We start from the raw sequence: 25,448 nt of genomic DNA, 5'->3' as shown, positions 1-25,448 counted from the left end.
ATCCCCTGGGCCTGGGGAGGTTGAGGGTTTTTAAGAAACGTCACAGGACCTGGTTCACCTCATGGTGAACACGCTGGGCAAGATTAACTTGTGCTGGGGCAGAGCTGGACAGGATGGGACGAAACGGTTGGGTGGTAAAAGATGGAGGAGATGCAAAGAGGGTCAAAGGAGACCCTCTGATTTCCTCCTGCCCACAGATCTGCCTTTCAGCTGCTCCAGGCTGTGCGAGGGGCTGGAGGGATGGGGCTTATGGCATCTGCAGCCCCGGCTGGAAAGCAGGCGGCCCCGTGGGGGTGGGCTCTGTGCCGGGGGTGGGCTGCGTGGGTGCTGCCAGCACCGCTGTGCTGTGGGCTGTGCCTGAGCTGGGTGCTGGGAGGGCTGTGGGACTCACGGGCTGAGCTCTCGCTGAGCTATTTTAGGTGTCTGTAAGTGCAGCAGTGGGTGGAGAGGCAGTTTCAGGACTACATCAGGCATTTCTCTTTGTACCGGAGTGCCTTTGATACATCTAGTCTCTGCTTAAGAAAAAAAAGTGCCTTTAGGTGCTGCTGAAAACATGCTAGGGAGTGTTTGGAGCGCTGGCTCGTGCTCTGCAACCAAAGCATCCCTGGGCAGGGGGCCTGATCCCTGGATAATGATCCAAAGAAAGGTTTGTCCTGACCTGGAGCTCCATCTTCTTGCAGCTGCTTGGTAAACTGCTCGCTGAGAATTAGGTGCCATAGTAGCAGCATACCCATTTCCCTTTGGTTGGCTAAGCTGGGGGTACAACGAGGGTTAGTTGTTTGGAAAGTTTGGCTCCAGAACAGCCACCTGCTCTTGGTGCTGATGAAACCTGCTGAAGTGTGCAGCAATTTTGCCTGCAGCAAAGGTGTTTTAACAGCCCCAGAGGAATTATGCCACGCTCGTTTGCTTTACAAATGAAGATCTTCGCATGCAAGATCTTATCAAACTTGGACAAAAGAGAGTGATTGAAGGGAGAGGGTATGGAAAGGCACAAAACTGGAGAGTAATAAAGGCGGGGTAGCAGGGAGAGAGAAGAGCAGCAGTGCAAATGAGATGAGAAATGCCCTGGTGGTGTGTGGGTCGATGGCCATCCTGGGGAGTGTGGGTGCAGAGGGATTTATGCTTCCTTGTCCTCTGTTCCTGTGCAGGACGCAGGCGGAGATGGCCCACACGTGCCGCGGAACCATCAACCTGTCGACGGCCCACATCGACACGGAGGACTCGTGTAACATCGTGCTCTCCAACGGGGGAAGGACGTACCACCTGAAGGCCAACTCGGAAGTGGAGAGGCAGCGCTGGGTCACGGCGCTGGAGCTGGCCAAGGCGAAAGCCATCCGCATGAGGAACAACCAGTCAGGTAGAGCCCGGCTCGGCGTGCGAACGTGCAGCTGGATCCTTCTTAAAAACCTCCCTGTAAAGCAGCCTTTCTGGGCCTGCTAAATCGTGCAGAAACCCTAGCAGATACCGGTTCATATGCAATTAAAAGTAGCTGTCTGTTTCCCAAAGAGGCACAAAGGGTTTTAAGCAATACTGCGTGTGCCGAACTTCTTCTCAGCTGGTCACGCAGCCTTAAGCCAGTCTTTAAAGCCCCTGGGTAATGACTGTAAACTGGGGAAAGCAAGTGAAAGGGAAGTTACAGTGCTGCTTCTGGAAGGTAGGACAGGTGTGCCTTTTTCGTGGACACTGGGGTGGTCAGTGTGGTGGGGAGTGATGCAGGAGGCACAAAGCACAGTGATGAGTGGTGCCCCAGGGAGCTCTGATTCACAACAAAATGCCAGAGCAGTGCCTCTCCTGTTCACCCCCACTGTAGGGGAGTGCTGGAGATGAATGATGCATAAATCTAGCTTCCTGTGTATATTCCCTGTGTCCCCTCTGTACACGCTAAGCTCTGGTTTGGTATTTATTAGTGTATATTTAGGACAACTGCGTTATGTAAAGCTGTCAAAACCCCATGCGTGCTCCTCCCAAGAGCGTAGTTTTTACTGCTCTGTTGTGTAACAGATCTGATAAGTGCTTAACAAACAATATTTCTGAAATATTTGTGTTCATAACTCTTCTGGGATTCACATTTGGTTTCCTTCCACAAACGAGGATGGCTTCAAATCACAGCAAACAAAACCCATGAATGTATTAAAAAGCCAGCCAGCCACCCATTTTGCCCTACAAAACCACTCTGCTCTTACCTTGAATGCTGGAAAACAAACCTTATGCAAGAGAGAAGATGTAGGGAACACCTGCTTTTGTTACATTCTGCTTAAAATGAGAACATAGCTTCATGGTATGGTGAGATACTGGCTGCCCAGCTTGGGGTTGCTTTGGTTTGGTGTTTTTGTAGTGCGTTGCTCTCCTGGTCCGTGTCTGGGGCTTTGGGACATCTATAAATGCTGCTCTGTGGTATTGGCTGCACTGAATATGCATCCGTGGGTAGTGCTCATGAGGCTTCCAGACTTGCCACTGAGGAAGGTTGTGGCTGGGTCAGTGCATCAAGGAAAAAAAAACCTCTCCTTCCCTAGGGGAAGTGCTGCTGTGTTCAGCAAACCCACGTCGCGTTGCGGCGCGCTCGATGTGACTGCTGGGCATGGCTCTTCTGAGCAGCACTTGGGGCTGCATGGATGTCTGAGCAGCACCGCCTGATGCTGCCGCCTCATGAAAACACAGAGTCAACAGAAAATTGGTTTGACCGCGTTTCTGGAAGGCAGCACAGCAGTGTGTGCATCTCCGGGTCGGTGGGATGATGGTTTGGGATGCTGGCTGCTGAGCGCAGGGCGGGCGCTCTGTGCCTAGCGTCCTGTTTTACAGAGAGCAGCACGGTGCCAGAGCATAACCTGCTTGGCTTGCAGGGAGTGAGCCCCCAGTTCTGGACTCACGTGGCCTGGCTTTTTTGCATAATTAGCCGTCCCACAAGGTCATCTAGAAGTTGATTAGTGCATGAGCCATTTACTCGTTTCCCATAATGATTTAAGTACGCTGTGTTCCGTGGCACCAGCATCTACAGATTTAATTACAGAAAGCACCATGAACCTTCTGTCCCGCAGCTCTGGAGCGTATGGAAATGCTGATGGGGAATGCAGCTGACTGAGGAGAAGATGGAAACTTCTAGACACGCTTGTTTGGCCTGGCTGAGCACGACAGCGTGCAGCGTGCTCACTGTCTGTCGGCCATGCGAGCCCTGCTGATCTGGTAGGGAGTTGAAGCTGAGGATTTGCAAGTCCTCAGCGCTGAATGCTCACCCAGCTGATGTTTTGTCCCAGTTAGAGACCTCGTAATTCAGGTGGAGCATGGACGTGTGTCAGGTTGGACAGTTCTGTTCGAGTCCAAGTAAAATTCCTCGTGCTGTGAATGCCGGGTCTGGCACAGAGCCTCGAGCTGCGTGTTTGCAAGCAGAGGGACGAAGCTCTGGCTTTGCTGACGGAGCCCTCAGATCCTTCAGGCCTGCTCACGTGGGAGTCATCTTGAGTCAATTCCTCTTGCCGTGAGTGATCCCAGCCCTGAATTTCGGCAGCAATCAGTGCTCTCTTGCTGCTTTCCCGTGCCCTGGCAGCACCGAGGCACTAGGAGGTGCAACATGTGCACATGTGCAGCTCTTGGCTGCTTCCCCCAAGGGCTTTCTGCTGCTGGCGGTGTAACGGGGTGCAGGTGGTACTGCTGGGCTCTGCAGGTGCCCAGCTGCTGGGAGAATGTTTTGCTGGATGAAACCTGCCTTTTTCCCCAGTAGTTTTCTTGAAGTAAACTTACCCAAAAACATTTTCACTGTGAGCGTTGGTGAGCTCGAGCTGTGTGTTGAGAAGAGGTGCTCTTTTCACAGAATGGGTTTTCGTTTCTATTTTTAAGAAATAGCGAACCCTATACCCAAACCGCGAGATGGGAGACATTGCTGCTGCTTCAAGGGTGTAGCTGGAGGGGATCTGGTTTCCCCTCCATCCAGCACAGGGCTAGGACTATTTTGGTAAGGAGGCGCGAGCTGGGACATGAGCAAGTACTCGCAGATGTTACGTGAGAGCTCGCTCTCCGTGTCCGTCCTTGCTGATGAGAAGCCTGACTGGTGTCACGAGCAGTACCGCGTGGATTAGCAGCGGAAAGTGAGAGCAGAGATGGGTTGCCATCGTATATCCCTTCTCAATTACAATATCACACTGAATTCCATTAAAATAAATGCATAACGTCACGCTGGGACAGAAGGGGCCTGGACACAGCTGAGCAGCTTGCCACCGTTCATTGAAATCCCAAATTCTTATTTCTAGCTGCATTTATAAGGGGTTGGTGAACTTTGCTCTGTTCCTTAAGCTCGGTTTTCTCCCTGCAGATGTGGCTTGGAGAGCGTTAGTTAGATTTGGTGACTGTGATCGATGCCTGGGTTTTGAGGTAGTAAAATGTTGTTTTGTTTTAGGGCAGTATTATGAGGTACGGGGTTTAATTCTGTAAAATGGTGAGTGTGGATATTTGAGAACTATTTTCTTGGCTATGTGAGGGAGAGGATCTTTGGAAAAGCCTGCAAGAGAAGAGAGAAGGGTTAGAAATCTGTCCCTGGTGGCCTAAACACTGACATTGCCAAAATGAACTCGGGCTGCTTGGTTGCTTGCAGAGGTGAGTTGGTAACTCCTTTTGACCCCCTGCTCTGGGGTTTATAGGAGGAAAAGGTGCATAATTAGCCTTTCCAAAGCTTTTCCTCTAACTGCACTAGTACTAGCCTTGGTCTTGTTGCTTGATGAGCTTTTTGTCTGGTTTTTTCCCCTCTTCCCAAGCAATGGGTTTGCTTGCTATACCCAGTTTGCCTTGGCGATGTGATGCTGCAAAGCATCTGCAACCTTCCCTGCCCAGCTCTGTGAATCGTCCCGTTGTTGACGTCCTCCCTTGCCTCGCAGTGAGCTCCTGCTCCGGTGGTGGCTGTCCCTCGCGTTCCTGCTCTGACTGCAGCCTGGCGAGACAATCGCCCTCGTTGTTGGCTGCGTGCTCCCGACGCCAGCTCGCTGGCAGAGCGCTGCTGTTCCCAGCTCCGTCAGTGCCTTTCACAACCATGCTCCCTTTTCCCTTCCTCCTCGGGGTGCTGCTCCATCCCGCTCCTTGGGTGCTGTGCTCCCTCAGCTCGCGGGGCACATATTAGGAGGGGTGCTCGCTGCCAGCTTGCCCTTACCTCGCTCTTCTAATTAGCTTCTGATCCGCACAGCCTGGATTTTCCCAGCACTGCCGGCTGCTGTTTGCTCTGCCAGGAGCTGCTGACATGAAAAGTGTGGTTGGCAGCTCTGCTGGGACAGAGCTCTTTTCTTGGGTTTCCCACTCTTAGTTGTCCCTAATCAAGGTTTTGAACTTTGGAGACTCTCAGCCAGTTTTTTCTCCCCCCTTTCAGAAACAGCAAGTAGGATTTCTCTAAGGGTTTCACAGTGGTGCTTGGCCCTTTTGGGGTTTTCCATCTGTATTTTCAGTCTCTAGGAAGCCCGTGCTGGCCCTCTGCATCTTCCCGGCAGTGTCCATAAAGGACTAATCCTGCTGGCGGTTCCAGTCCGTTCCTGGAGGTAATCCTGCGTGAGCCGTGATGTGTCACTAATGGAGCTGTGCTGATCTGATTTCGGAACGTTTATTCTCTGTGAAATAACATTCCGCTGTGCTCATTTAGAAATAATTATGCTCGTTATCAGCTGGGGCCCTGACATCCCAGGTCGGGTGCGGGCTGTGTTCAGAGGATGCCAGCCTCGAGGCACAAAGCTTTCTGCCGGCCGCGCTTTGCAGCGGTGCCAGGGGGCTGTATGTGTGCTTCTCCTGTCCTCTGTGCTCTCCAGGCTGCTGCCCTGGATTTTCTGACCGTTTGTCCTCACTGCTCAAACCTGACCTTGGGGGAGAGACCGAGACAACCCAACCCTCACCTCCCCAGTGTCCACCCGGAGCTGCGTTCTGATGGGATTCTCCTTTCTGGTGCCTCTGCCCCACCACGGGCATGATCCGGGGCAGGATCCGTCCCTGGCTGTCACCATGCTCGTGGGCATCTCGCACAGGGCTCTGGGGATGGTGCACAGGAGCTGGCTGTGTCTCTGGATCTCCCGAGGCTGCGTACTCGGGTGCTTGGCTCCACCAGCAATTGCCCTGAATGGAGAGGGTTTGGAAGCATTGACCCACTTTAAATATGGATGGATAAAGTAGGTGGCTTGAACACATATTGAATGTTCTAAGAAATTGAGAACTGGCAGAAAAAAAAAAACAAAAAACGAAAAACAAAACCCTAGTGATTTCCCTTTTTCATTGTTTTTAAAGTGGATCTGATCAGCCTGGGGAATTTCTCTCCACCTGAGCTGTGTGTGGGCTGAGTCAGGGCATCTGCCCATTCCGGAGGAGAGCCCTGCAGGGTTTTACAAACCTTGGGATGTGAGGCCTGGAGGGCAAATCCTTCACTGAGACGGCTGAATTTCTGCAGCTGATGGATCCCTGTAGATGGATGATCAGCTGAGATTCAGCCCGAAACCTGCACAGCTGGAAGCTGCTTCCCTGCTTTGGGCTGCAGTTCCTGCTTGTGCTGCATCAGATGAAGCTGAGTTTTAAAGCAGCAGAGAGCTTCTGTCTGCACCGTCAGGAAGATGGGGCAATCTTTTAGGATTTTCCTGTGTTTCCCAAGCTAGGAAAGGCCCTTTTTTTTATTAACTTGTTTTTATTCTCCTGTTTTTTTGTAAGGGAGGGGAAAAAAAAAGTTGTTTTCACCGTGATCTTAAAGGAAAGTCTTGAGTTTTTGCTCAGTGTTTTTGTTTCTGTGAGATCTGTGTGTTTCTTGTTTCCTGATTTATCGGCCTCTCTTCTCCTGCGCCCTGGACAAACGCTGCTGCCTCTGGCTGGGGGTGCGTGTGTGATTTGAGGAAGTGTTAATTCCATTGTTTCACGCCTGTCAGCTCTTTGTAAATAAATGCTTCCTTTGTCTAATGCTCAGTGGCTTTTTGTGAATTGTTTGATTTTACCATTTTCGCACGCTTCCAGAAAAAAAAAAACACCAACAAACAAATTTATCAAGGGCACTTGTCAAGATTGCAAAGCGAAATCAATAAAACCCAGGAAGTGCATGCATGCATCTTCCTTAATTCACAATGAATTTCCTCACCTGGTGACTGACGAGTGGTGTATGGTCACTTGCCCCGGCTCGAAATGTCTCCTGCCTGTCCCTTGCCTCCATCAGGATTCGTCCTCTTCCTGCAGGGGGCTTGGATGCGTTTGGGGAGCTTTGCTGTGCCTGAAGGAGCCACTGCCCTGGTGCTGGTGAGGAGCTGAGTGGCTGGGCACAGAACAAGCCCATGGGATGGCTCCAAGCTGGTCCTACACACCCAAAGCGCCCGCGGGTTGTGCTGGCTTCTGGACACGGCTGTGGAGATTGGGATTCAGCACCTGGTCCTTCTGCCTTGGGTTCATTCAGCTGGGTTCTGTCCGTTCGAATGAGGACTTCTTGGTGGGGTTTGGTGCCCGGGGGGTGTCAGAGCAGCTCGGTTCTGCCCCCAGAGCATGTTTGGTGGCCTCCTGCTGGTGCTAGGCTATGGGGTTGTACTGGCCGCACCAGAAGGATGTGCCCACGGATGTTCTTGATTTCTTCTGTCTTTTCATCCGATTATGGCACACATGAACTCTGTGTGACTGCTGGCCTTGTCACTTGTGTCACTTGTCCCTCCAGGCTGGCTTACTGCGTGTCCTGAGAGCAGGATGGAAACCAGGCTCCTTTGGCTCGTGTGCCCAAACAAATCCAAGGTTGTTTTACAACGTGTCTGCCTGCAAGTGAAGCCACAAGCAGCGAGCCAGCCCTGGCAGCTGTGAACATGAGCCGTGCTGCTGAGATCTTGTTCACAGGCTTCAGAGCAACTGCTATTGTGAATTTTGGGATTTTTAATTCATCTGGTGCGGTGGTGAGGTGGCCAGGGCTGCTCCAGCAGGAGCCAGCTGCCCCATGGGAAGCTCCCAGCCAGGTTTCCTCGGAAACACCTGGGTGTTGTGTGAGCAGCTCCCAGCTCAGCCCAGGCTGGATCTTCAAAGCGTGCCTCTGGCCTTGCAGAGCTGCCCTCGTGCTCATCCCTGCTGCTTGTCTCCTCTTCCAGAGTCTGGGCTCCTCACCCTGTTCCCTGCGCTCTGAAAGCTGCTTCTCTGCGCCTGGCAGGAGCGGGAGGGATGTGCTGCTTCATTCGCTGTGCCTGCTAAAATTAGCTCAGTCTGTCATCTTGCTGACTTACAGCTGCAGCTGGGACGCGAGTTGGTGAGGATGCTTCCTTGCTGATCCCCAGGGCCAGGGTTTGCTGGGCCCAGCTCTGATTTAATCTTACCCTTGGACTTTCAGGCCTAATGACTGATGTCCTGCACCTACAGCAGCTCCTTCATGAACCTGTGCCGTGTAGGTTCACAAGCAGCAGCTCACTGAGCACAGCACATGCTGAGTGCAGGCTCGGTGCTTATTTATAGCAGGTAGGGGCGGGGGGGGCCTGCGGCAGCAGCGAGCAACGAAGCAAACAGCTGCTAGTTCCTGGCATGTGTAGGGTGAGGAGCATCAGAGCCTCTTCCAAACGTGGGTCCTTTTTTTTTTATTATTTTATTTTTTTTTTTATTTTCCAGGGAGGATGTGGTGGAGCTGCCTTGTGCTGCAGGTACTGCTGGCATCAAGGGCCCCAAGCAGCGGTGTCTGGAGATGCTTAAATCTGACACCTGGGCTTTTCTGCACCCATCCCATTGGGGGGCTTTCCTGGTGCTGTTAGTGGCACAGTTTCCAAGTGTGGTGGTTTCTCCCTGCTCTGAGTGCTCTGAGCTCCACCACAACCACTCTCTGTCCCCCCCCTTTTTTTTTTTTCCCCTTCTTTTTTTTTTTTTCCTTTTATTTTTTCCTTCTTAAATCTGCTCTCTCAGAGGCCCAACCAACATCACTTACTGGCTTGGCTCTGGCCAGTGGCAGGTCCCTTTGGAGCTGGCTGAAACTGGCCCAGGCAGGGGCTTTTGTGCAAGTGGGAGCATGCCTTGGACATGGCAAGGAGGAGTGTTTCCAGCTCAAATACGTGGCTCAGTGTATTTCTGTGTTATTAGGCACTTATGATTTGCAAGTGCTGTTTTTTTTTTTCTCCTGGCACAGAGAAAGGCTATCGGAGGAAAATCAATTTTTAGGTCTGAAAATAATAACAATTCTAATTAGAAATAAGTCATTCAGGCACGAATGGCTGCGAGGGAGCCTCCTGCTTCAGTTTTTGTCCACCTGAGCATGTCAGCTTCTGCAGCACACCTGCAAAATGAAGAATTCAATTTGAGCTCAATATGGGGAAGGGAAATGTTTTTGTTCTGGGTTAGTCTGGTGGCGCTGCTTTGGTGAATTTCTGTCAATTGGGACTCATGGGGATAGGATCACAGGATTGTAGGGGTTGGAAGGGACCTCAAGAGATCATTGAGTCCAACCCCCCTGCCAAAGCAGGGATAGGACCTGACCGCATCAGCGCGCAGGGAGCTGGAGGCTGCCAGGCTGTGCCTGGGGAGCACTGCTCGGGCTCCATCCCTGGGGGACGGGTTGTGTCCCTTGGGATGGGTGAAGAGGCCATTTAGGTGTTCTGCAGTCACTTAGGGCACTGCGTCTGCTGCAGGGGCCCAAGGGAATGAGAAACTCCACCAAAATGACCCTAAACCACCTAGAAAAAGGCCGTGGTGGTGGCAGCACGCTGCTCTCCGTGGCCGTAGCCGTGTGGGTGCCGCGGCTGAGGCCCGAGCTGGGTGCTGGCGCTTTGCTGGAGCGATGCTGCGGTGGCAGGTTGCCCTCTCCTGGCACATCTCCTCCACGTCTCCTCCACAAACCCTGTGCTCCCATTGCCCGGAGGAGGGCTGGCAGCACTAGGCTCTCGTCACCAAGGATCCCTCATGAGGTTTCTGGAGCTTTTGGGTAAGGGACAGCCCCAGAGAGGGACGTGCTGAAGGTGTTTGCTCACTGTCGTTGCCTTTTCAGCTATCCCTCAGCAGCTCCTCTGCCCAGCCTGTGCTGGCACCTCGTGGTGCTGTGTGCTCCTGCAGCTCTCCTCCTCCTCCTCTCCGTGCTGAAACCCACTGCCACACCGCAGCCGCTCATCCCAGCGATCCGGCAGGGTGCTGAGTTTGCCCCACTCCCCACGGTGGGGATCTGGGGCTGGGAAGGAGCTGCTGAGCCTGCCTGCTGGCACGGGGCTTGGCTTTGCTCCCCCAGCTCAGTGTTCAGCTCCTCGATTTCAGTATCAGCTCAGTGTGAGAATGCACCAAGCACGTGTCCAACAAGCGCAGCGGTTGCTGCTTGTGGGGTGGGGTAATTTCAGGAGAACCAATACAGAGGATTAAAACAGGTGAGCTTTTACCACGCAAGTCCTTGAAACAGATGGCTTGCTTGCAGGGCATGTGTGGTCAGCAGAGTGGGAATTTATCATTCCCAAGGAGTTGAGAAGGTTTTAAGCCAAAATTCTCACCCTAGGAAATGAAACTCAACTCAGTGACAGAATTTAATGCCGCCTTGATCCTCCTTACAGGTGAGGGGACAGAACTGCAGGCTGAAAGGGAGCTGGTGATGCTGCAGGTCCCAGGTATGTGACAGGGCTGCTGGTAAATGTGCAGGGGGGCATTGGATTTTAGTAGATTTGTGCCTCCCAGCCCCATCTGCTCTTTCTCGGGGATGGAAGGGGGTCTCCCAAAAGAGGTCCTTGGTTTTGCTGCCTGTAAAGGGGCTCAGGCTTTAACGTTCTCACTCTTCAATGTGAAACAGAGTGGGTAGATCCCGTCCTGAGCCTGTTTTCAGCTGCACAAAGCCAGCAGCGATGCGGGACATCGCCTTGAGCAGACCTGTCCGATGGAAATGAGTTAGCCTTCGAGGGAAAAAAAAGACCGTGTGCCCTTTTTGTCGGTACGCCCTTTCTGTCGAACTCTTCCTTTTGGAAGCGGTCTCCTTTCTGCTGCTAAAAATCCACATCTCCCTGAAGATCTTGGGCTGGAAACATGGTGCCAGCCGAGGAGCTCGCAGCCAGCGCTGTGCCAAAGCAGCCTGCGGGCTGGAGGTGCCAGCTCCCCTGCCCCGGCTGCTGCTTGTCCCTAATTTGGGACGTGGCAATGGGAAGCTGTCCTCTCAGAGCCCAGCAGAGAGGTGTTATTTAAATCATTTCATTTAATGCATTTCTTTTTCCACGCTTCCTACCGGCGTGCTGGCAAATGTCCCGGTTGTTTTTAACATACATATTTAATGCCTTTTCTTTTTCTCGGTGAATAGTACTGGAAAAAAGCAGCTGTGGAACTGGACTGTAGCACTGAGCTCCTGCTGAAGCCTCAGTACCCCTTCGGGTCTTCCAGATCCTAAAATGCCCAAACAGTTGGACGTGTACTTACTGGTGTTGGCACCGGAGACTGAAACAGCCTGAAAAATAGGGAAAATGAGAAGCTCTGAGTGTTGTCAAAGCTGAATTACCCCAAATTCCTGCCATCCGAGGTTATGCTGAGTGCCAAGGCATCAGCAGCGTCGAGCAGTCGGTAGCGGTGCGGTCAGCTGGAGTTAGACCCCATGTTCCTGCTCCCCGTGAGCTTTGTGGCTTTTGGGGTCTGCTGTGGGGCTGAGTGACAAAACCCACTGGAGGCGGCTGTAACTTACATCTCTGCTTCTGAAACCGCTTCTATTTGTTTTTGGTGACTCTGGGATCTCATTCAGCAGGGTTTTGACCCCCGTGCTTGAAATTCCTGGAAAAAAAAGCAACCCAAAACGACCCAAACCGTGCATTTCCTTGCTGTGCCGTACCAGGATCGCCTGCGTCCTGCTGCTTTGCCTCGTCTTTGGTTACTTTTTGTCAACCACTTGTGTATTTGATGCTTGGTGATGCGTCATGGTGAATAACTGTAAACAAGCAAAGAATAAAGAGGAGATACTGCTTTGGTATGCCATAAAAAGTTATGAATGTCTGCACTGATGAGGATTTAACTTTATTGTCAATTCCCATTTTTTTCTTGTGGCAAGCAGCAAGGTTTTATCTGCCCGTAGCAGCGCTGGTCGGGGCACAGTGCGTTCCCTGGAGGGGAAGAGGAACTTGGCCTTGTTGGATTTATGTTTGCATGTCTGTGTTTTGGAGATACAGCTCAGAAATCGGTGCTCGTTGCTGTGCACTTCATCTCCTGACTTGTGGACGTCTGCTTTAGGGAAGGAAGCTGTAGGAGCGCATGGTTTAGGCTGAGAAGTTTCCTGGAATGGTTGAACGGCACAAGCAAAGGGACTGGAGCTCATCTGATAAAGCTTGCACTGTTTTAAGGAAGCATCTGGATTAAAAAAAAAAAAAACACGAAACAAAACAAACACCAACAACTAGAAATGGAAAATAAATGCTGTTTTGTTTCCTGGGTGCTTTCCTGATGCTGAGATTCGAGAGCAATGAGCAGTAACTGATCAACCCTTCAGAACGGTATTACTCCTAATTTTCTTGTTTGCTTTATTACGCATGGGAAACCTTAAAAGCAGAATGATGATGTGAACACAAACTGCACGTTTCGGGGCACTGCCAATTGTTCCGTGCATTTCTCAGCGAGTGGTGCTGGTTTGATGCTGCAGTGACACCTGGGGGTGAGTGCTGTGTTCCCCAGGTAGCTTTTTGCTGTCAACTTTAAAATTACCGTGGAAAAACAGGTTCTGAAGCTTTTTCAGCGAGCGAGTAAAAAGTCTTGTGTGCTGTAGGTGCACAGCGATGAGCACACAGCAGCGTGTCATTCCAGCATATGGGGGATTTTGGACATGTTGGGCCAGAATGCTTCAAGGAGACAAATTTTTAAAGCCATTCCTTGGGAAGAGGCAAGATATTTTGTTTTCAGGGGTGGTTTTCTGTGTATTTTAATCCTCCTGTCAGGCTCTGCAATGTGAGAGGATAAACAGCAGCTTGGGGTAGCTCAGACATGGGGTCCCACCCGTACCATTTCTGCATGTTCTGTGTTAGCCCCCTCTGAGCTCTGTGCGAGTTGTTCCTCGCCGCCCTTGATGCGAGCGCTGAGAGGAGCAGAATCGGGCTAAAGGAGCAGAAATGCAAACAGATGAGCTGCGCATAAAACACATTTGTTAACAGTTTGTTTCCTGCCCAGGCTGTGTGTCGTGGTTCCGCTCGAGTGGGCAGCCGAGCTCCACCACAGCCGCTCTCTCACTCCCCCTCCTCAAAGAGGAATGGGGAGAAAATATGTGAAAGGGGCTCAAGGATTGAGATAAGGACGAGAAAATCACGCAATAATTAGTGTAACGGGCAAACCAGACTCAGCATAAGAAGACAGATAGTAAGATTTATTGCTCATTACCAACAAGCTAGAGAAGTGAGAAACAAAGGAAAGAAACCAAAAGCGCCTCCCCCCCATCCACCCTCTTCCACCTCCTCCCCCCGAGTGGCGCAGGGGAACGGGGGAATGGGGGTTATGGTCAGTCTACAGCACTTCTTCTCTGCCGCTCCTTCTCGGTCACTCTCGTCCCCTGTGCTGTGGGGTCCCACCCACGGGATGCAGTCCTTGACGAACTGATCCGGCGTGGGCTTCCCACAGGCAGCAGCTCTTCCAGAACTGCTCCAGATATGGGTCCGTACCACGGGGTCCATCCCTCAGGAGCAAACTGCTCCAACCTGGCTCCCCTACAGGCAGCAGCTCCTGCCAGATCACCTGCTCCTGCGTGGTCTCCTCTCCACGGGCTACAGGTCCGGCCCGGAATCTGCTCCGGCAGGGGTCTTCCACAGGCGGCAGCCTCCGTCGGTGCAGGGCCACCTGCTCCACCGTGGTCTCCTCCACGGGCTGCAGTGTGAAACCCTGCTCCACCGTGGTACTCCATGGGCTGCAGGGGGACATCCTGCTTCACCATGGTCCTCACCACAGGCCGCAGGGGACTTCTGCTCCGGCGCCTGGAGCACCTCTCCCCCTCCTTCTACACTGACCTTGGCACCTGCAAGGCTGTTCCTCACTCCCTTGACTCTCCCGGCTGCTGTGTGTCGCAGCGTTTTTTTTCCCTGTCTTAAATATGCTCTCACAGAGGCGCAAAACAACATCGCTTATTGGCTCAGATCTGGAAAACAACGGGGCCCTTCCCAAACATGGGGCGGCTTCTAGATCTTTCTCACAGAAACCACCCCTATGGCCCCCTGCTACCAAACCTTGCCACATAAACCCACTACACTGTGACATGGTGACAGAGAGCCGGGGTTGAGCTGTACGTGGGCAGAGCCATCAGCGCCTTAATGCAAAGTCCGCACGCTAACTGTTCCAGCTGTTTGCACCAGGAGCTTATTTCCATCACTCTTTTATCCATCTCCAGGGCAAATTGCATGCGTGGTGTTCGTAACATGATAGCATTGGGAGCACACAAACCCACCTCAACCCAGGGTAAGCCTGTGGGTGTCTGCTCTTGGTCCAGTAGCGCTTCTTGAGTGAAATAAGCTAAAAGGAGGAAGGAACAAAATGTAAAGCAGCAGCAGATCCTTGGGCAGAGCCAGAGAAAGGGCTCCCGGGGCTCTGTTTCCTCCTGCATCACCCTGAGCGAGGGTTGTGCTCTTGCTTCTGGGTGTCCTGGTGTGACCTCAGCAGCCCAGGAGCAGCGGGATGGGGCTGAGGATCCAGCAGCGTGGATGGTGAGAGGCTGGGTAACCCCAGCACCAGATGCAGAGGTGAGGTTGCTTTTCAGGTGTTACTAAGAATGAGCTTGTGGCAGAAGTGCAAAATAATTCCTTGTGGAAAGAAGAGGAATGAGAAAGTCTAAAGAGCCAGAGGAGCAAAGCTGCCACGTCCATCTGTGTACATAGCGTGCATCTTGTATTCCTCTTTACTTTTTAATTCTGAAATAACTTTTCCTTTGATGCGCAGCACTTGCGAGAAGGTGCAGCAGGAGGTGTGGTGTTACCTGGTTGGCAGAAGAAAGTTTTAAAATGCTAATTGTGTTTTCCTTTTGAAAGCCGGAGGATTTTCTTGCTGTGTAGGCATGGCATGAGTGACTTCTAGGAGCGAGGATGGGAACGGCAGCTGGAGTCAGAAGAGGTGTTGGAAGTTGGTGAGTTGTCTGATATCAGTAAGGTGAAATTTAGTAAAGCCAGGAGAAATGTAATGAGGGAAAAGAGAAAGAAAGAAGTAGTAATTAAAAAAAAAAAAAAAAAAGACAAAGAAGGGGATTCCAGAGGTGTTACTGGTGTTTTCAAACACACTGAAGTTTTTTGCGTGGGAGAAAGGCAACCAATTCTCTCTCATGGCTGCAGGGGGCAGAGGCAGCCCCGTTGGTGTGCAGCAGCACGTCCCTGGGCTGGAGAAAAACCCTGCGTGGACAGATGAGTGTGCCCTAGGGCTCTCCTGGTGCTGCCTGCCTGCACAAGGGTGTTTCTCTGTGTCCCTTCCAGTCTCGCAGCGCAGCCACCTCTCACTGGCACCCGTGCACAATGATTTCTGGCACAGGATTCTCCATTTCCTTGTGTTTAACTTCGCCCACTTCTCCTGTGTCTGGATCCTAGCTGCGTTTGGGTGGCAGATGTTTTGTATGATTTTGGAATATTTGTGCAGGTGTGGCAAAGGGCAAAGATGGGGTTTCAACGCAGACAGAATTCACCAGCATCGTTTTAAGCCATGCTGCCTCCCGTCAGGTTTGAAGCAAGGACTTGGGATTTGGCAGGGCGCCCGTCTTTGTGTGGCTTTTGTCCCTCTGAAAACGCAAATCTGCCCAGTGCGCTCCAGAGGAGGGCTGTGAAAAGAGGCTTGTGTGGGCTTATCCTTTAGAAAGCCTGAAGCCAGAACAGCTGAAATCCCCAACACCTCTGTCTCCTGTCCTGTTCCTCCGGGTGCAGGGTGGCTGATGGCACCGCTGCCATCCCCAGGCGACCCTGATGTGCTGGACCATGGCTGCCGGTGCACACCGAGGCGATGCAAGGACCCGAGGTGGGTATGGAGCCTGCAGGGCCCCTGCCGGCCTCGCTTGGAGCTGCGTGATGCTGATCTTTGATGCTGATCTTCGGTGCTACATCCCCAGTGCATCCAAAGTGCTGCCTGAGGAAGAGAGGGGCTGTGGAAACGCCGTCCAGAGCTGTGTAAGCGCAGAGCGCTGTGACGCTGGGGGAGTCGGGCCACTTCAATTTTGCTGCTTGTGGCTCGATGGGCTAACGAATGAGCTGGAGTTGAGTTGGTTTTGTGCAACTAATCCTATTAGAGCTCTGGATTTTTTTTTTTTTAATTTGTCTGATATTTCTAGTGGTTGCTTTTGTAAATAGATGTAGTGATGTGGAAGGATCAAGGGCTATGGATGCTTCCAGGATAGGTGAATAATAATGACAAAAGGAGATGCTGAAGTCCATAGCCCCTGGGTGTCTGGTTGTTTTGGGTGTTAGCGGGCACATTCAGGTAAAGAATTCCTTCAAGGTTTTGAATTTCATTCAACGAGGATGAAGGGGTCGGGCTAAAAGCAAAGCTGCCTTCATCAGCCCAGCTTTGCTGTGAGGGAAGCTGAACGTAGAGCCGTGGCTGTGAGAAGTGCCAGCAGGAGGTGAGTGTTCCCCTCCTGCCTCCACCCTGGTCCGCCTGGGCTCACCCATGCCCACTGCCACCTTCTGCTGCACGCAAAACCAGGCACCTAATTCAGGTCCTTTGGGTGTTGCTCATGGAAAGCGAGCAAGCAGGAATTCCGCCTTGACGTGTGGTGTTTCCCAGGTGCCTTTTGCTGAGCCAGGGACCAAGGCTTTTATTCGGTAACTCTCGGTTTCGAGCAGAATGAATTAAATGCAGGGATAAATCTGCAATCTGTTTTTAAGCAGGGGACTTCAGACTAATTCTTCAAGCATTCAGGTGAGTAGCTCGGTGGCTGTGACTTAACTATTTGCAGGAGGAGGCTCGCGGCAGCTGGCAGAAGAGATGCAGAGCTGATTATAAAGCTTCAGTAACCTCAAGCTGATGGGAAGTATCTTATCTCCGCTTTCCACAATCCCCCCTTGCAGTTTCTGCCACGGGATTATAACGAACTTGTGCTTAAGTCACCCCTAGAGCAAGGGGGTTGCTTACAGGAGCACAGCAGGAGGAGTGCCGTGGTGTAATGAGCTGGGCTGCGCGGCTGCCAGTGGCAAGGAAAAGGCTTTGGTGGGGTTGGGCACATGTGCCTGAGCCTGACAGTGGCCCTGACCTGCCAGGGAATGCCCTGGGGTAACGGGGGGCTGGGGGGCTGTAGGAAGTCCCAGCTCTGCTGCCGATAGGTGTGTACATGAGCTGCTGCCAGGAGTTCAGACGTGTGTCCGTGTGGGCATGGAGCTGTCCAGGAGGCTCTCCATGGGTGCGTGTGTGTGGTGGCTGTGCTCTTCGTGTCAAACCACGGATCCCGGCTCCGTCTGGTTCTCAGATCCCATAGCAGAAGCAGGAGTGCTCGTTAGGAGCTAAATCCCATCAAGGCCCTCTAATTAAGAGTTGCTGTCCCTGTGTTGCTTGTGGGTTTTCCCTTGAAAAACGGCTGGTTCTTAGCCAATGCAGATGGATGCGTATGTTGGGTAAGCACATGAAGTTACACATTGCAGTGTGTGTGTGTTGCCAGCTTTATTTCTCCCTTGAGAGTGCAGCGTGTGCTGAGAGCTTCATTTTCCAGATTTTGCCCTCTTTTCACCCAGATTGCCTTGAAAGTCTTGGCAAGCTCTTGGTGCGTGCCCAGGTCCCCGCGCTGTGCCGGTTTGAAGGCTCACGGTGCCGCGCTGGCTGCAGCTCCTCGTGCCGCTGATTTGTGCCGCATTTTGCCTCCGGACCTGCCCCTGGGACCAGTAAAATATTAAAGGCTGGGAAAATCCAATCCTGCTGCAGCAGAGGGGCGAGAAAACGGCCGTCAGGGGGGCGTGCGTGCAAACCGTGGAGGTTTTATTATGGGGCTCTCGGGGTGATCCGAAACGGAGCTGTGTGAGTAAAATGTATAATGAAGGTTCTCAGAAAAATGAAGGAATACTGGTGTATATTTTAAGCGAGCGTCCTAAAAATAACCTCCAGTAGCGTTTAAAGGGACAAGCTTCCAAATATCATCCTCTGCACAGAACAGCATCCCTTTGGTTTTTGGACTGCATCTCCCGTAGCCTGCTGTGCATCGTTCCGGAGACGGCCGCGGTGAATCCCACCCTTGCTGCTACCCGGGGCTGAATTTTCCCCCTTTTTGGGGAGGAGGATGCCTCTTCCTGGCAGAGATGGAGTTAAGGGCTGCTGTGTGTACTGAAGCCAGCAGTGGTGCATGCCGGTACCACGGGGTCTGGTGGCTGCTGTGAGCCGGTGCCGTAGTGCTCTGCTGTCAGCGTGGGGCGAGAAGTGGCCATGTGAGACGTGCGGCCGGGTCGCTGCCTGCTGAATAAGGACAATCGCTGAATCAGGACAGTTTCTTCTCTCTTTTTATTATTGTTTTTTTCCTCCTCCATCCTGAAGCTAACGGCCATGCAGCGTGTAGCCTCCGCGAGCGCAGCCCCGCTCTGGGCATGAAGGGCCGGGGCTGCTGGGAGTCAGGATCCGTCCGTTCCTTCTGCAACTCCGCCTGCCTCAACAAGTTCCCCAAGGGTCAGTGGCCATCCCGGCATGGTGGGGAGGGATGGGGAGGGGGCACCGTGGTGTGGCAGAGCCCCTGGGAGCCGTGGGGACAGCAGTCTGCAGGGCTGCAGCCCTGGGGTCTGTGCGTCCCGGAGTGAGACCTCCCCTTGCTTCTGGAAGGGGCTTTCAGGGAGGGCGTGCTGCACCCTGGTCTGTTTGGGGTTAAATTGTAAGACATTTTGTTCATTTTGTGCACTTTAAACATCAAAAAGAATTGATTTGTTTGTGGTGTCAAGTTAATTCCTGCCATAGGTGGCCTGGTCAGCCTTATTATTTGGTTTCAGCAAATCAGACAGGTTTGCTTTGCTCTAGGAGAAACTTTGCAGCTAAGACAAAACGAGACCACTTGTGTGCAGCCAGTGCTTCGGCATCTCGCAGCTCGCCAGCCAGAAGTGTCCTGCGGGTGTCCCTGTGTCAGCATCACCTGCTGCTGGGCAGCCGGGAGCCACCTGGTGCTACTGGGACCCGTGCTCATCTCCCTGCCTTCTCCTGGACTCATTTCAGCTGCGGTGCGAGGGCAGGGGGGTTCTCTGGAGCTCCGCCAGGATCAGCTTTGGGTTTATGCTGCTGGGGTAAGCTGGGGTGACTCTCAGTATGAGCCTGAAGTGTGAGCCTGATCTGGTGAACTTGGGCTTCCTTTGGGGGTTCGTAAAGAACTGGGCACCTCTGGAGAGACGTTTGCTTCCTTCTGAGATAGGTGCTGGCATCATGGGCAGCTTGCCCTGTGCATGCTGGTGTTTCGCTGCTGACCACAAGGAAGCCCCAGGACTTGCTCGGCCTTGGAATTTCCATTCCTGGCTATCAAAAGAGAGGTGAGATGTCATCTCATCTTCGGTAGCTACAGGTGGTTAGGCTCACCACTTTTGTCACTGCAAACACTGGCCCCGTTTTATTTTTATTAACACACGGTGGGAAGGTGGCTGCAGAGCGCTGCACAGCTTCAGCCTCCCCTTGGTGTGGTCCCTGCTCTTGGAGGTGTCTCTGTCCTGCTCCCAAGCCTCATTTCACAGCAAGTTATTTTACCTAAATGTAATTTCCTTAAAACAAAAGGCATGGAAGGGAGAGATGCGAATAGGTCAGATCAAAATTCTGGCATTTGAGGATTTACAGCAGTCTTCAGGCAGATGAGAAATAAGGTGTTTTGTTGTTTTTTATTAATCAAATCCAGATTGTCCCCTCCTTTCCTTTGGTTTTCCTCTCCAGCTGATGACGTGAGGACTGGCAGAGCTCAGGTGCGTGCGCCTGCTTTGTGTAAGTTGGCTCCAGTGGGGAGCAAAGTGCCTTAAGCCCAAATGAGGCTCGTGTCCATCCCCAGGGCGCTTGCAGCAGCTGGGCATGCTCACGGTCTTCTGGGCACGTGGATCACAGGACAGCGCATGCGAGATGTGAACCGGGTTGTATTAAACGTGCAAAATGCCCACGTGGTGCCTGACAGCCTCAGGTTGCAGGGGAGTGCTGCACAGGCAGGTGGTGAAGGAGAACCGGGAGGAAAATGCAGATATTGGCGTGTTTTAGCAACAAAAGCTGAACCCCAAAGGCCAGAAAACACTGGCTGTTCAAATTAATTTACTGTAAAGATGTAATGTGCAGGCTGTGCTGTGAAGGAGTCCCTGGTAAGCTGGTTCTGCTTGGAAAAGGAAATGCGTTTTCCCAAAGTGAGGAAGATATTTCCCAAGGATCCCTTGCTTCTCACTTCAAAATCATTGTATTGTAATAGCTGTTTTCTACAAAAAAATAGAGAGGCTTTAACTCTGTTTGTCTCGCTGAAAAGGAACCATTTGAGGTACGATTAAAATGCTGATGGCTTCTAATGAGACCAGAGACCTTTTGGGGGCAGGAGATGCCTTCCGAGCAGTGGTTTCTGCTGGGTTCCCTTGTGTCTGCAAGGCGAAACCAACACAGACTTTGCAGAGAGACAGAAAGAGGTGGAAATGGAAGCAAGGAGATGTTCAGCACTCTTCTCCATTCGTGTCTTGATCCTGTTCCATTAGAGCCAGGGAGATCGTGGCTTGGCTTTGGTGACATCGGCCAGATTGAGGGGGGAGCACCGAGGTGCCGAGCACCTTGTCCTGCGCCACGGGAAAGGTAATGCTGCCTTGCACAGACGCCCTGTGCTCTTTACAGCACAATCCAGCTTCCAAGGAAAGCTGCAGCAGAAACAGCCCTGCCGGGCCTTTTTGGAGCATTTGGTGACCCTGCTCTGAAATGTCACCAGGAGCAGCCTGCCGTTAGCACTCAGTGAGGACACGGGCGGTCTCCTGACGGAGGTCAGGTCCTGGGCTGCTGCTGCCTGTGCACTGCTGGCCGAGCTCCCAGCACTGTGGGCTCACGGCACACACACACGGGTCGGTCTCTTCTAACCAGGACATAAGCTAAATGCAGGAAGGGCACTTCTACAGCTGCACAGCAGTTTGTTTATTTTATGGCTGAGCTAGAAGCTGCTTTGACAGCTGTTTAGGACTGGTGCGCAGATCCCTCTTGCTATGGAAGTAAGGCTGCGTTGATGGCCACATGCAGGTGGCCAGCAGGAAGCAGTGCTGTGCTCGCTTGGTGATGGACAGCGCTGTAGCCTGCTTCCAAAAGCAGAAGTGTTGATTCAGCCTTCTTCCAGATTTATTTAGAAATCTCCTAGGGAAGCTGTTGTGTGAGAGTTACGACACCTCTTTCCTTGGCATAGCCAGCCAAGAGCAGATGAAGCCAAAAATAGGCAGCAATATCTGATACCTGACGTGTGAAAATCACAGGCATGTCTCCATACCACTTCCCCTGTGCGATGGAGTCTCTCTGGGTAGCACGTTTGCTGGAAAGGCATCTCACCGAGGTGTCAAGGCACAAGGAGATGACAAATCCCCTGTTGCTTCCCTTTGAATGACCCCAGAAGGGTGATTCTCCCCTTCTTCTCGTGAGACCCAACCTGGGGTGCCCTGCGTTCAGCTCGCGGCCCCCAGCACAAGAAGGACAGGGACCTGTCAGAGTCCGGAGGAGGCCACGAGGATGCTCAAAGGGCTGGAGCAGCTCTCCTATGAAGACAGACTGAGGGAGTTGGCGTTGTTCAGCCTGCAGAAGAGAAGGCTCCGGGGAGACCTTAAAGAGGCCTTCCAGTGCCTAAAGGGGGCTACAAGAAAGCAGAAGAGGGACTCTCTGCCCCTTTCCCATTCATTTATAACCACCGTGGAGATCTCTTCCTGCACACATGCGCGTGGCGTGGAGGAGCCCGAGGGCGCGCAGGTGCCGGCGGAGATGCGTGCGCTCCTGGTGCCAGAGCCGCGCAGCGCCAGGCAGGAGATGTTCTCCTCGCCAGAGCTAATCAGCAGCAGCCACTAACAATGCGGGCTTATTAGCTGTGTCTTCCACACAAAGAGTAATTAGGGAGGAAGCGGCCGTCTTGACAGCCTGGTGCTGTAATTAGGGACTGGAAACGGTTTCTAGAACTGGAAGGAGCGGAGATGAACCCTGAGCTCCATCCACATGGATCTGCAAATAGAGGCCCCGCGTACAGCCCAAATGGATTTATTTTTTGCTTCTTTACTGATGAGGCTGCGCTGAAGGCCAGCACAGCACTTCTGGGGGAGAAGATGCTGCGTCAGTGAACTGCCTGGCTCTGTGGGCGTGCGGTTCCTGGCCAAACCCAGATCGGGGACAGATGATGGAGGAGCAATTCGCCCCTTACCCAAGCAGTGCATGGCTGCAGGGCTGGGTTCTGCCTGGAGGCAGCGAGCGTGGCTGTGGCAGGAGCACTTTGGATGCACCTCTTCTGAACAAAACCCCAAAGCACTGCAGCACGGGGCTGGGAAGGTCTCTCCATCACAAAGAGAGCATTTAATGGCAGAATTCTTCACGCCTGTGCCAAGCTGGCAGGTGATGCGGTACAGCAGGTTCTTGCAGGTGTTCCTGGCTGCTTAGGGCACGTTCCTGTGCTGGCTGCATTCCTCACCTTCAAAATATAAAGCCTCACGCTGGAACTGAAGGCAGAAACCTGCTCCAGGAGACAGAGGTGTTGGAGGCAGGCCCAGATAGTGCCGTGATGTCTGGCGAAGCCACTTGGAGCCCCTTGCACTGGTTTTGCATCAGGTCATCGAGGGCACCAGCAAGAAAGACTCTGCCTTCTTTAGTGGGTTATTATTTTCTGATAAGACCAGAGGGTTTGGAAAGCTTTGGAAAACATTTTCTGTCTCCTGGACTCTTTTCTTCAAGCAGCTCTGCGTGTCCTCAGCAGCACCGAGGCGATGGCACCCGCGGTTGTGAAAGATGGAGAGGCAGCCGGGAACAGATTGCTTTCGTTGCACCTTGCAAGCTCCTGGAGCATCACCTTGCTGCTGAGGCTCTGTCGGGAGGGACCCCACGTTGGCAGTTGGCTCAGGGGGTGGCAGAGAGGCTCCAACCACAGCCATGGGCTGCCAGGCTGTGGGGATGCTGAGCGCTGTCACTTGCTTTGAGCCCTGCCTGTGGTTTGTCACCGAGCGGGACTGATGAAATTACCTTTCCATTTGTAGGAAGTGAGCTCTTCGGGCTGTTTGCCCATTCATGATTTTTCTTTTGCCCCCCTCGAGGAGTTTGGTGCTTTGTTCCCTGCCTGCTCTGGTGTTTGGGAAGACTCGCTGCCCAGAAAGCGGAGAGAAGAAGGGAGGAGGGAGGGAAGGCAGCAGAGCTGCCTGGGTGCAAGCGGCTGTGTGCCTGCGCTCTGTGCCGCAGCCTCCTCAGAGGTGGTGTTTTAATCTCTCAGTGATATTTAGCAGAAACACGAAGCTTTAGAAAGGAAATAGGTGCTTCGTCTTCGTGCCACTGCCCTGGCGCATCGTGCACTCAGTGTTGGAGCAGGAGTGGCTCAGCAGCGAGCTGGGTGCGGTGCTGTGCAACCCCCTCATCGGTACCTGCAGCTTTGCTGCGTTCCTCGCTCGGTGAAAGGTCTCTTGGGTGAAATTCTGTATTTTTCTGGGGTTTCACCCTTTTTGCTGTCTGTTGCTTGTTCTTTATTAAGGGACTAATAAAAGCTTTGTCTTTCCTTCCAGTTCAAAGCCTTACAAAGTCTGTCCTGGCAGCCCAGTGCTCGCAGCGAGGCTGGTGGAGGTGCGTGCTGCGGGGCGTAGCCGTGCCTGCTTGTGAGTACTGCAGGAACTTGAAACCAAAAGCAGGAGCAGTGGGAAAAGAGCTCAGGGCAGACTCCTCGGGACTGCTCGTGAGCTGCTTTCACCCTCTCTGTGCCTGGGGCTCTCCGTTACTTGGTGGAACAAAGGGGCTGAGAGATTTCCAGGTCGCTCACGTCCCTCTGTTTCCACTGACCCTTCCTGACCCGTGTGGAATTGGAAGAAGGTGGGTAACTGACACCATCTCTGATCCTCTTACACATGGGTAAGCTGAGCAAAGGTGGCTCAGGCAGATATAAACACGCATAAGGGCACACGTTAATGGGCCGGTGTCTGTGTCGCGCCTTCTGGCAGCTCAGCCTGGGCAGCTCTGTGATGGTTTCTCCAAAATCTTTGCTTGTGCAACCAGCTGAGCTGAGCTTACAAGTCTGTAGGGACACAACTGTGCGGGATGTGCGTTATCCATTGCATTTGGCAGGAAAAAAGCTCGTCCTTTCCTGAGCTGCTCCGGACAGCGCTGCAGAAGCAGAGGTTTCAGGACAGGCTGTGTTGCTGGGGCGAGCAGTTTGAAGCCCCCGGGACTGAAAAATTTTCCTGCCCTATTCCCGGTCCTGCTGTGGCCATGGTTCCACGGGGACAGAGCTGTCACAGCCCCGTGACCTCCTCCTTGCTTACGTTTGCATCGCTGCTCCCCTCCCGGGAGCACGGTCCCCTGTCACTTCATTCATGTTACTGAGGGCTGGCGGGGAAGGAGAGAGCTGACGGGAGCGTCGGAGCGTCCTCTGTCCATCTCCAACCGACTTTGGGAAGAAGAGAGAGCCTGGGGCAGGCTGTGTTTTCCCTGCTGACAGGAGGTGGCCAGAAAAAGACTTTTTTAAATTATTATTTTAATTAACACCCAGCTGTGCTGCCAGCAGTGTTCCCCGTTCCTTCTGCTCCTGGGTGCGAGGAGGGGAGGCTGCTCCTCACAGCAGCTCTGCTCCTTGCTCTGCTGAAATCGTAGCCAGGCCTGTGGCTGGAAAACATCTGAGCATCATTAAAAATGTACGTTCGGTGACGTGCTCGGAGGCTACCCGAGACCTTGGGTGGTTTTAAATAGCTGCGTGCAGGGCGCTGGGGAAGAGGAGGCAGGGATGGGAGCCGGGGCACCCCACACTGCGGTGGAGAAACTCCTGGCGACCCGTGGATATGCGGAGGGAGCTTTCCAGTGGGTTTTCGTCTCAAAAAAAACCCTTACAAAACAAAACAACCCCAGTGGTGATTTTGCTGATCTGCCGGAATCCTGTCCAGCTCTGCAACAGGGCTCCTGTCCCCTTGCTGGGGGCAACGCCGGGCTGCGGGAGTGGTGCAAATTCCAGACAGATGTGATTAAATAACAAAGTTTGGATGTTTTTTTTTCCCCACGTGCTTTGTTGGTCAGTTCGACAAGAGCAAACGATGCTCATTTATGACAACACTGTTTGTGTGGCTGAGTGTTCAGCAGCCGGCTTGGTGATAGCCCTAAAGCCTTGGGGAGCGCCAGTCCTCCCTGCAGAGCTGTCTTGGGCTGCGTGTTGGTTGTGGGTTTGGAGATTACCTGGAAATTAGAGCAAGGAGGCTTTAGTAAAGTGTAAATTAGTAACAAGTGTCTTGACACAGATCTTGTTGGCCCGAGACTGAGAATGGGTCACGGAGGTTTTTGCTTCTGTGTTGCCGATATGAATCTAGCCCAAGAGTTGGGGTGCTCTGATGTGCATTTGGTAGATTTGGGATTTGGTAGAGCCCTGTGAGCCCCGTGAGCTCCCTGGGCCAAACCCCAGGAGGGAGGATCCGGGGCTGTGCTGTCGGGGTCTGTGCTGGGATCCTGGGCTCGCTGCTGCG

The 25,448-nt window shown here is 52.8% G+C and overlaps 1 protein-coding gene across 3 annotated transcripts in view; it reads left to right on the top strand.

The window, feature by feature from the left end:
- Positions 1 to 25,448, top strand: part of OSBP2 (oxysterol binding protein 2) — a 77,633-nt gene that overhangs the window by 18,932 nt on the left and 33,253 nt on the right. For 2 of the 3 annotated variants that reach the window (XM_068701148.1, XM_068701149.1), the window contains one exon: positions 1,149 to 1,357. In XM_068701148.1, the coding sequence (XP_068557249.1) occupies positions 1,149 to 1,357 (209 nt within the window). Of the gene's footprint in view, positions 1 to 1,148; positions 1,358 to 18,190; positions 18,475 to 25,448 lie in introns of those variants that run through there. The other variant, XM_068701150.1, reaches the window with a different exon arrangement.

The sequence above is a fragment of the Anas acuta genome, chromosome 17 (assembly GCF_963932015.1).
Source record: "Anas acuta chromosome 17, bAnaAcu1.1, whole genome shotgun sequence".
NCBI lineage: Eukaryota > Metazoa > Chordata > Aves > Anseriformes > Anatidae > Anas > Anas acuta.
Note: the sequence above shows the minus strand (reverse complement) of the source record. Positions and strands in the feature narration are given on the sequence as shown.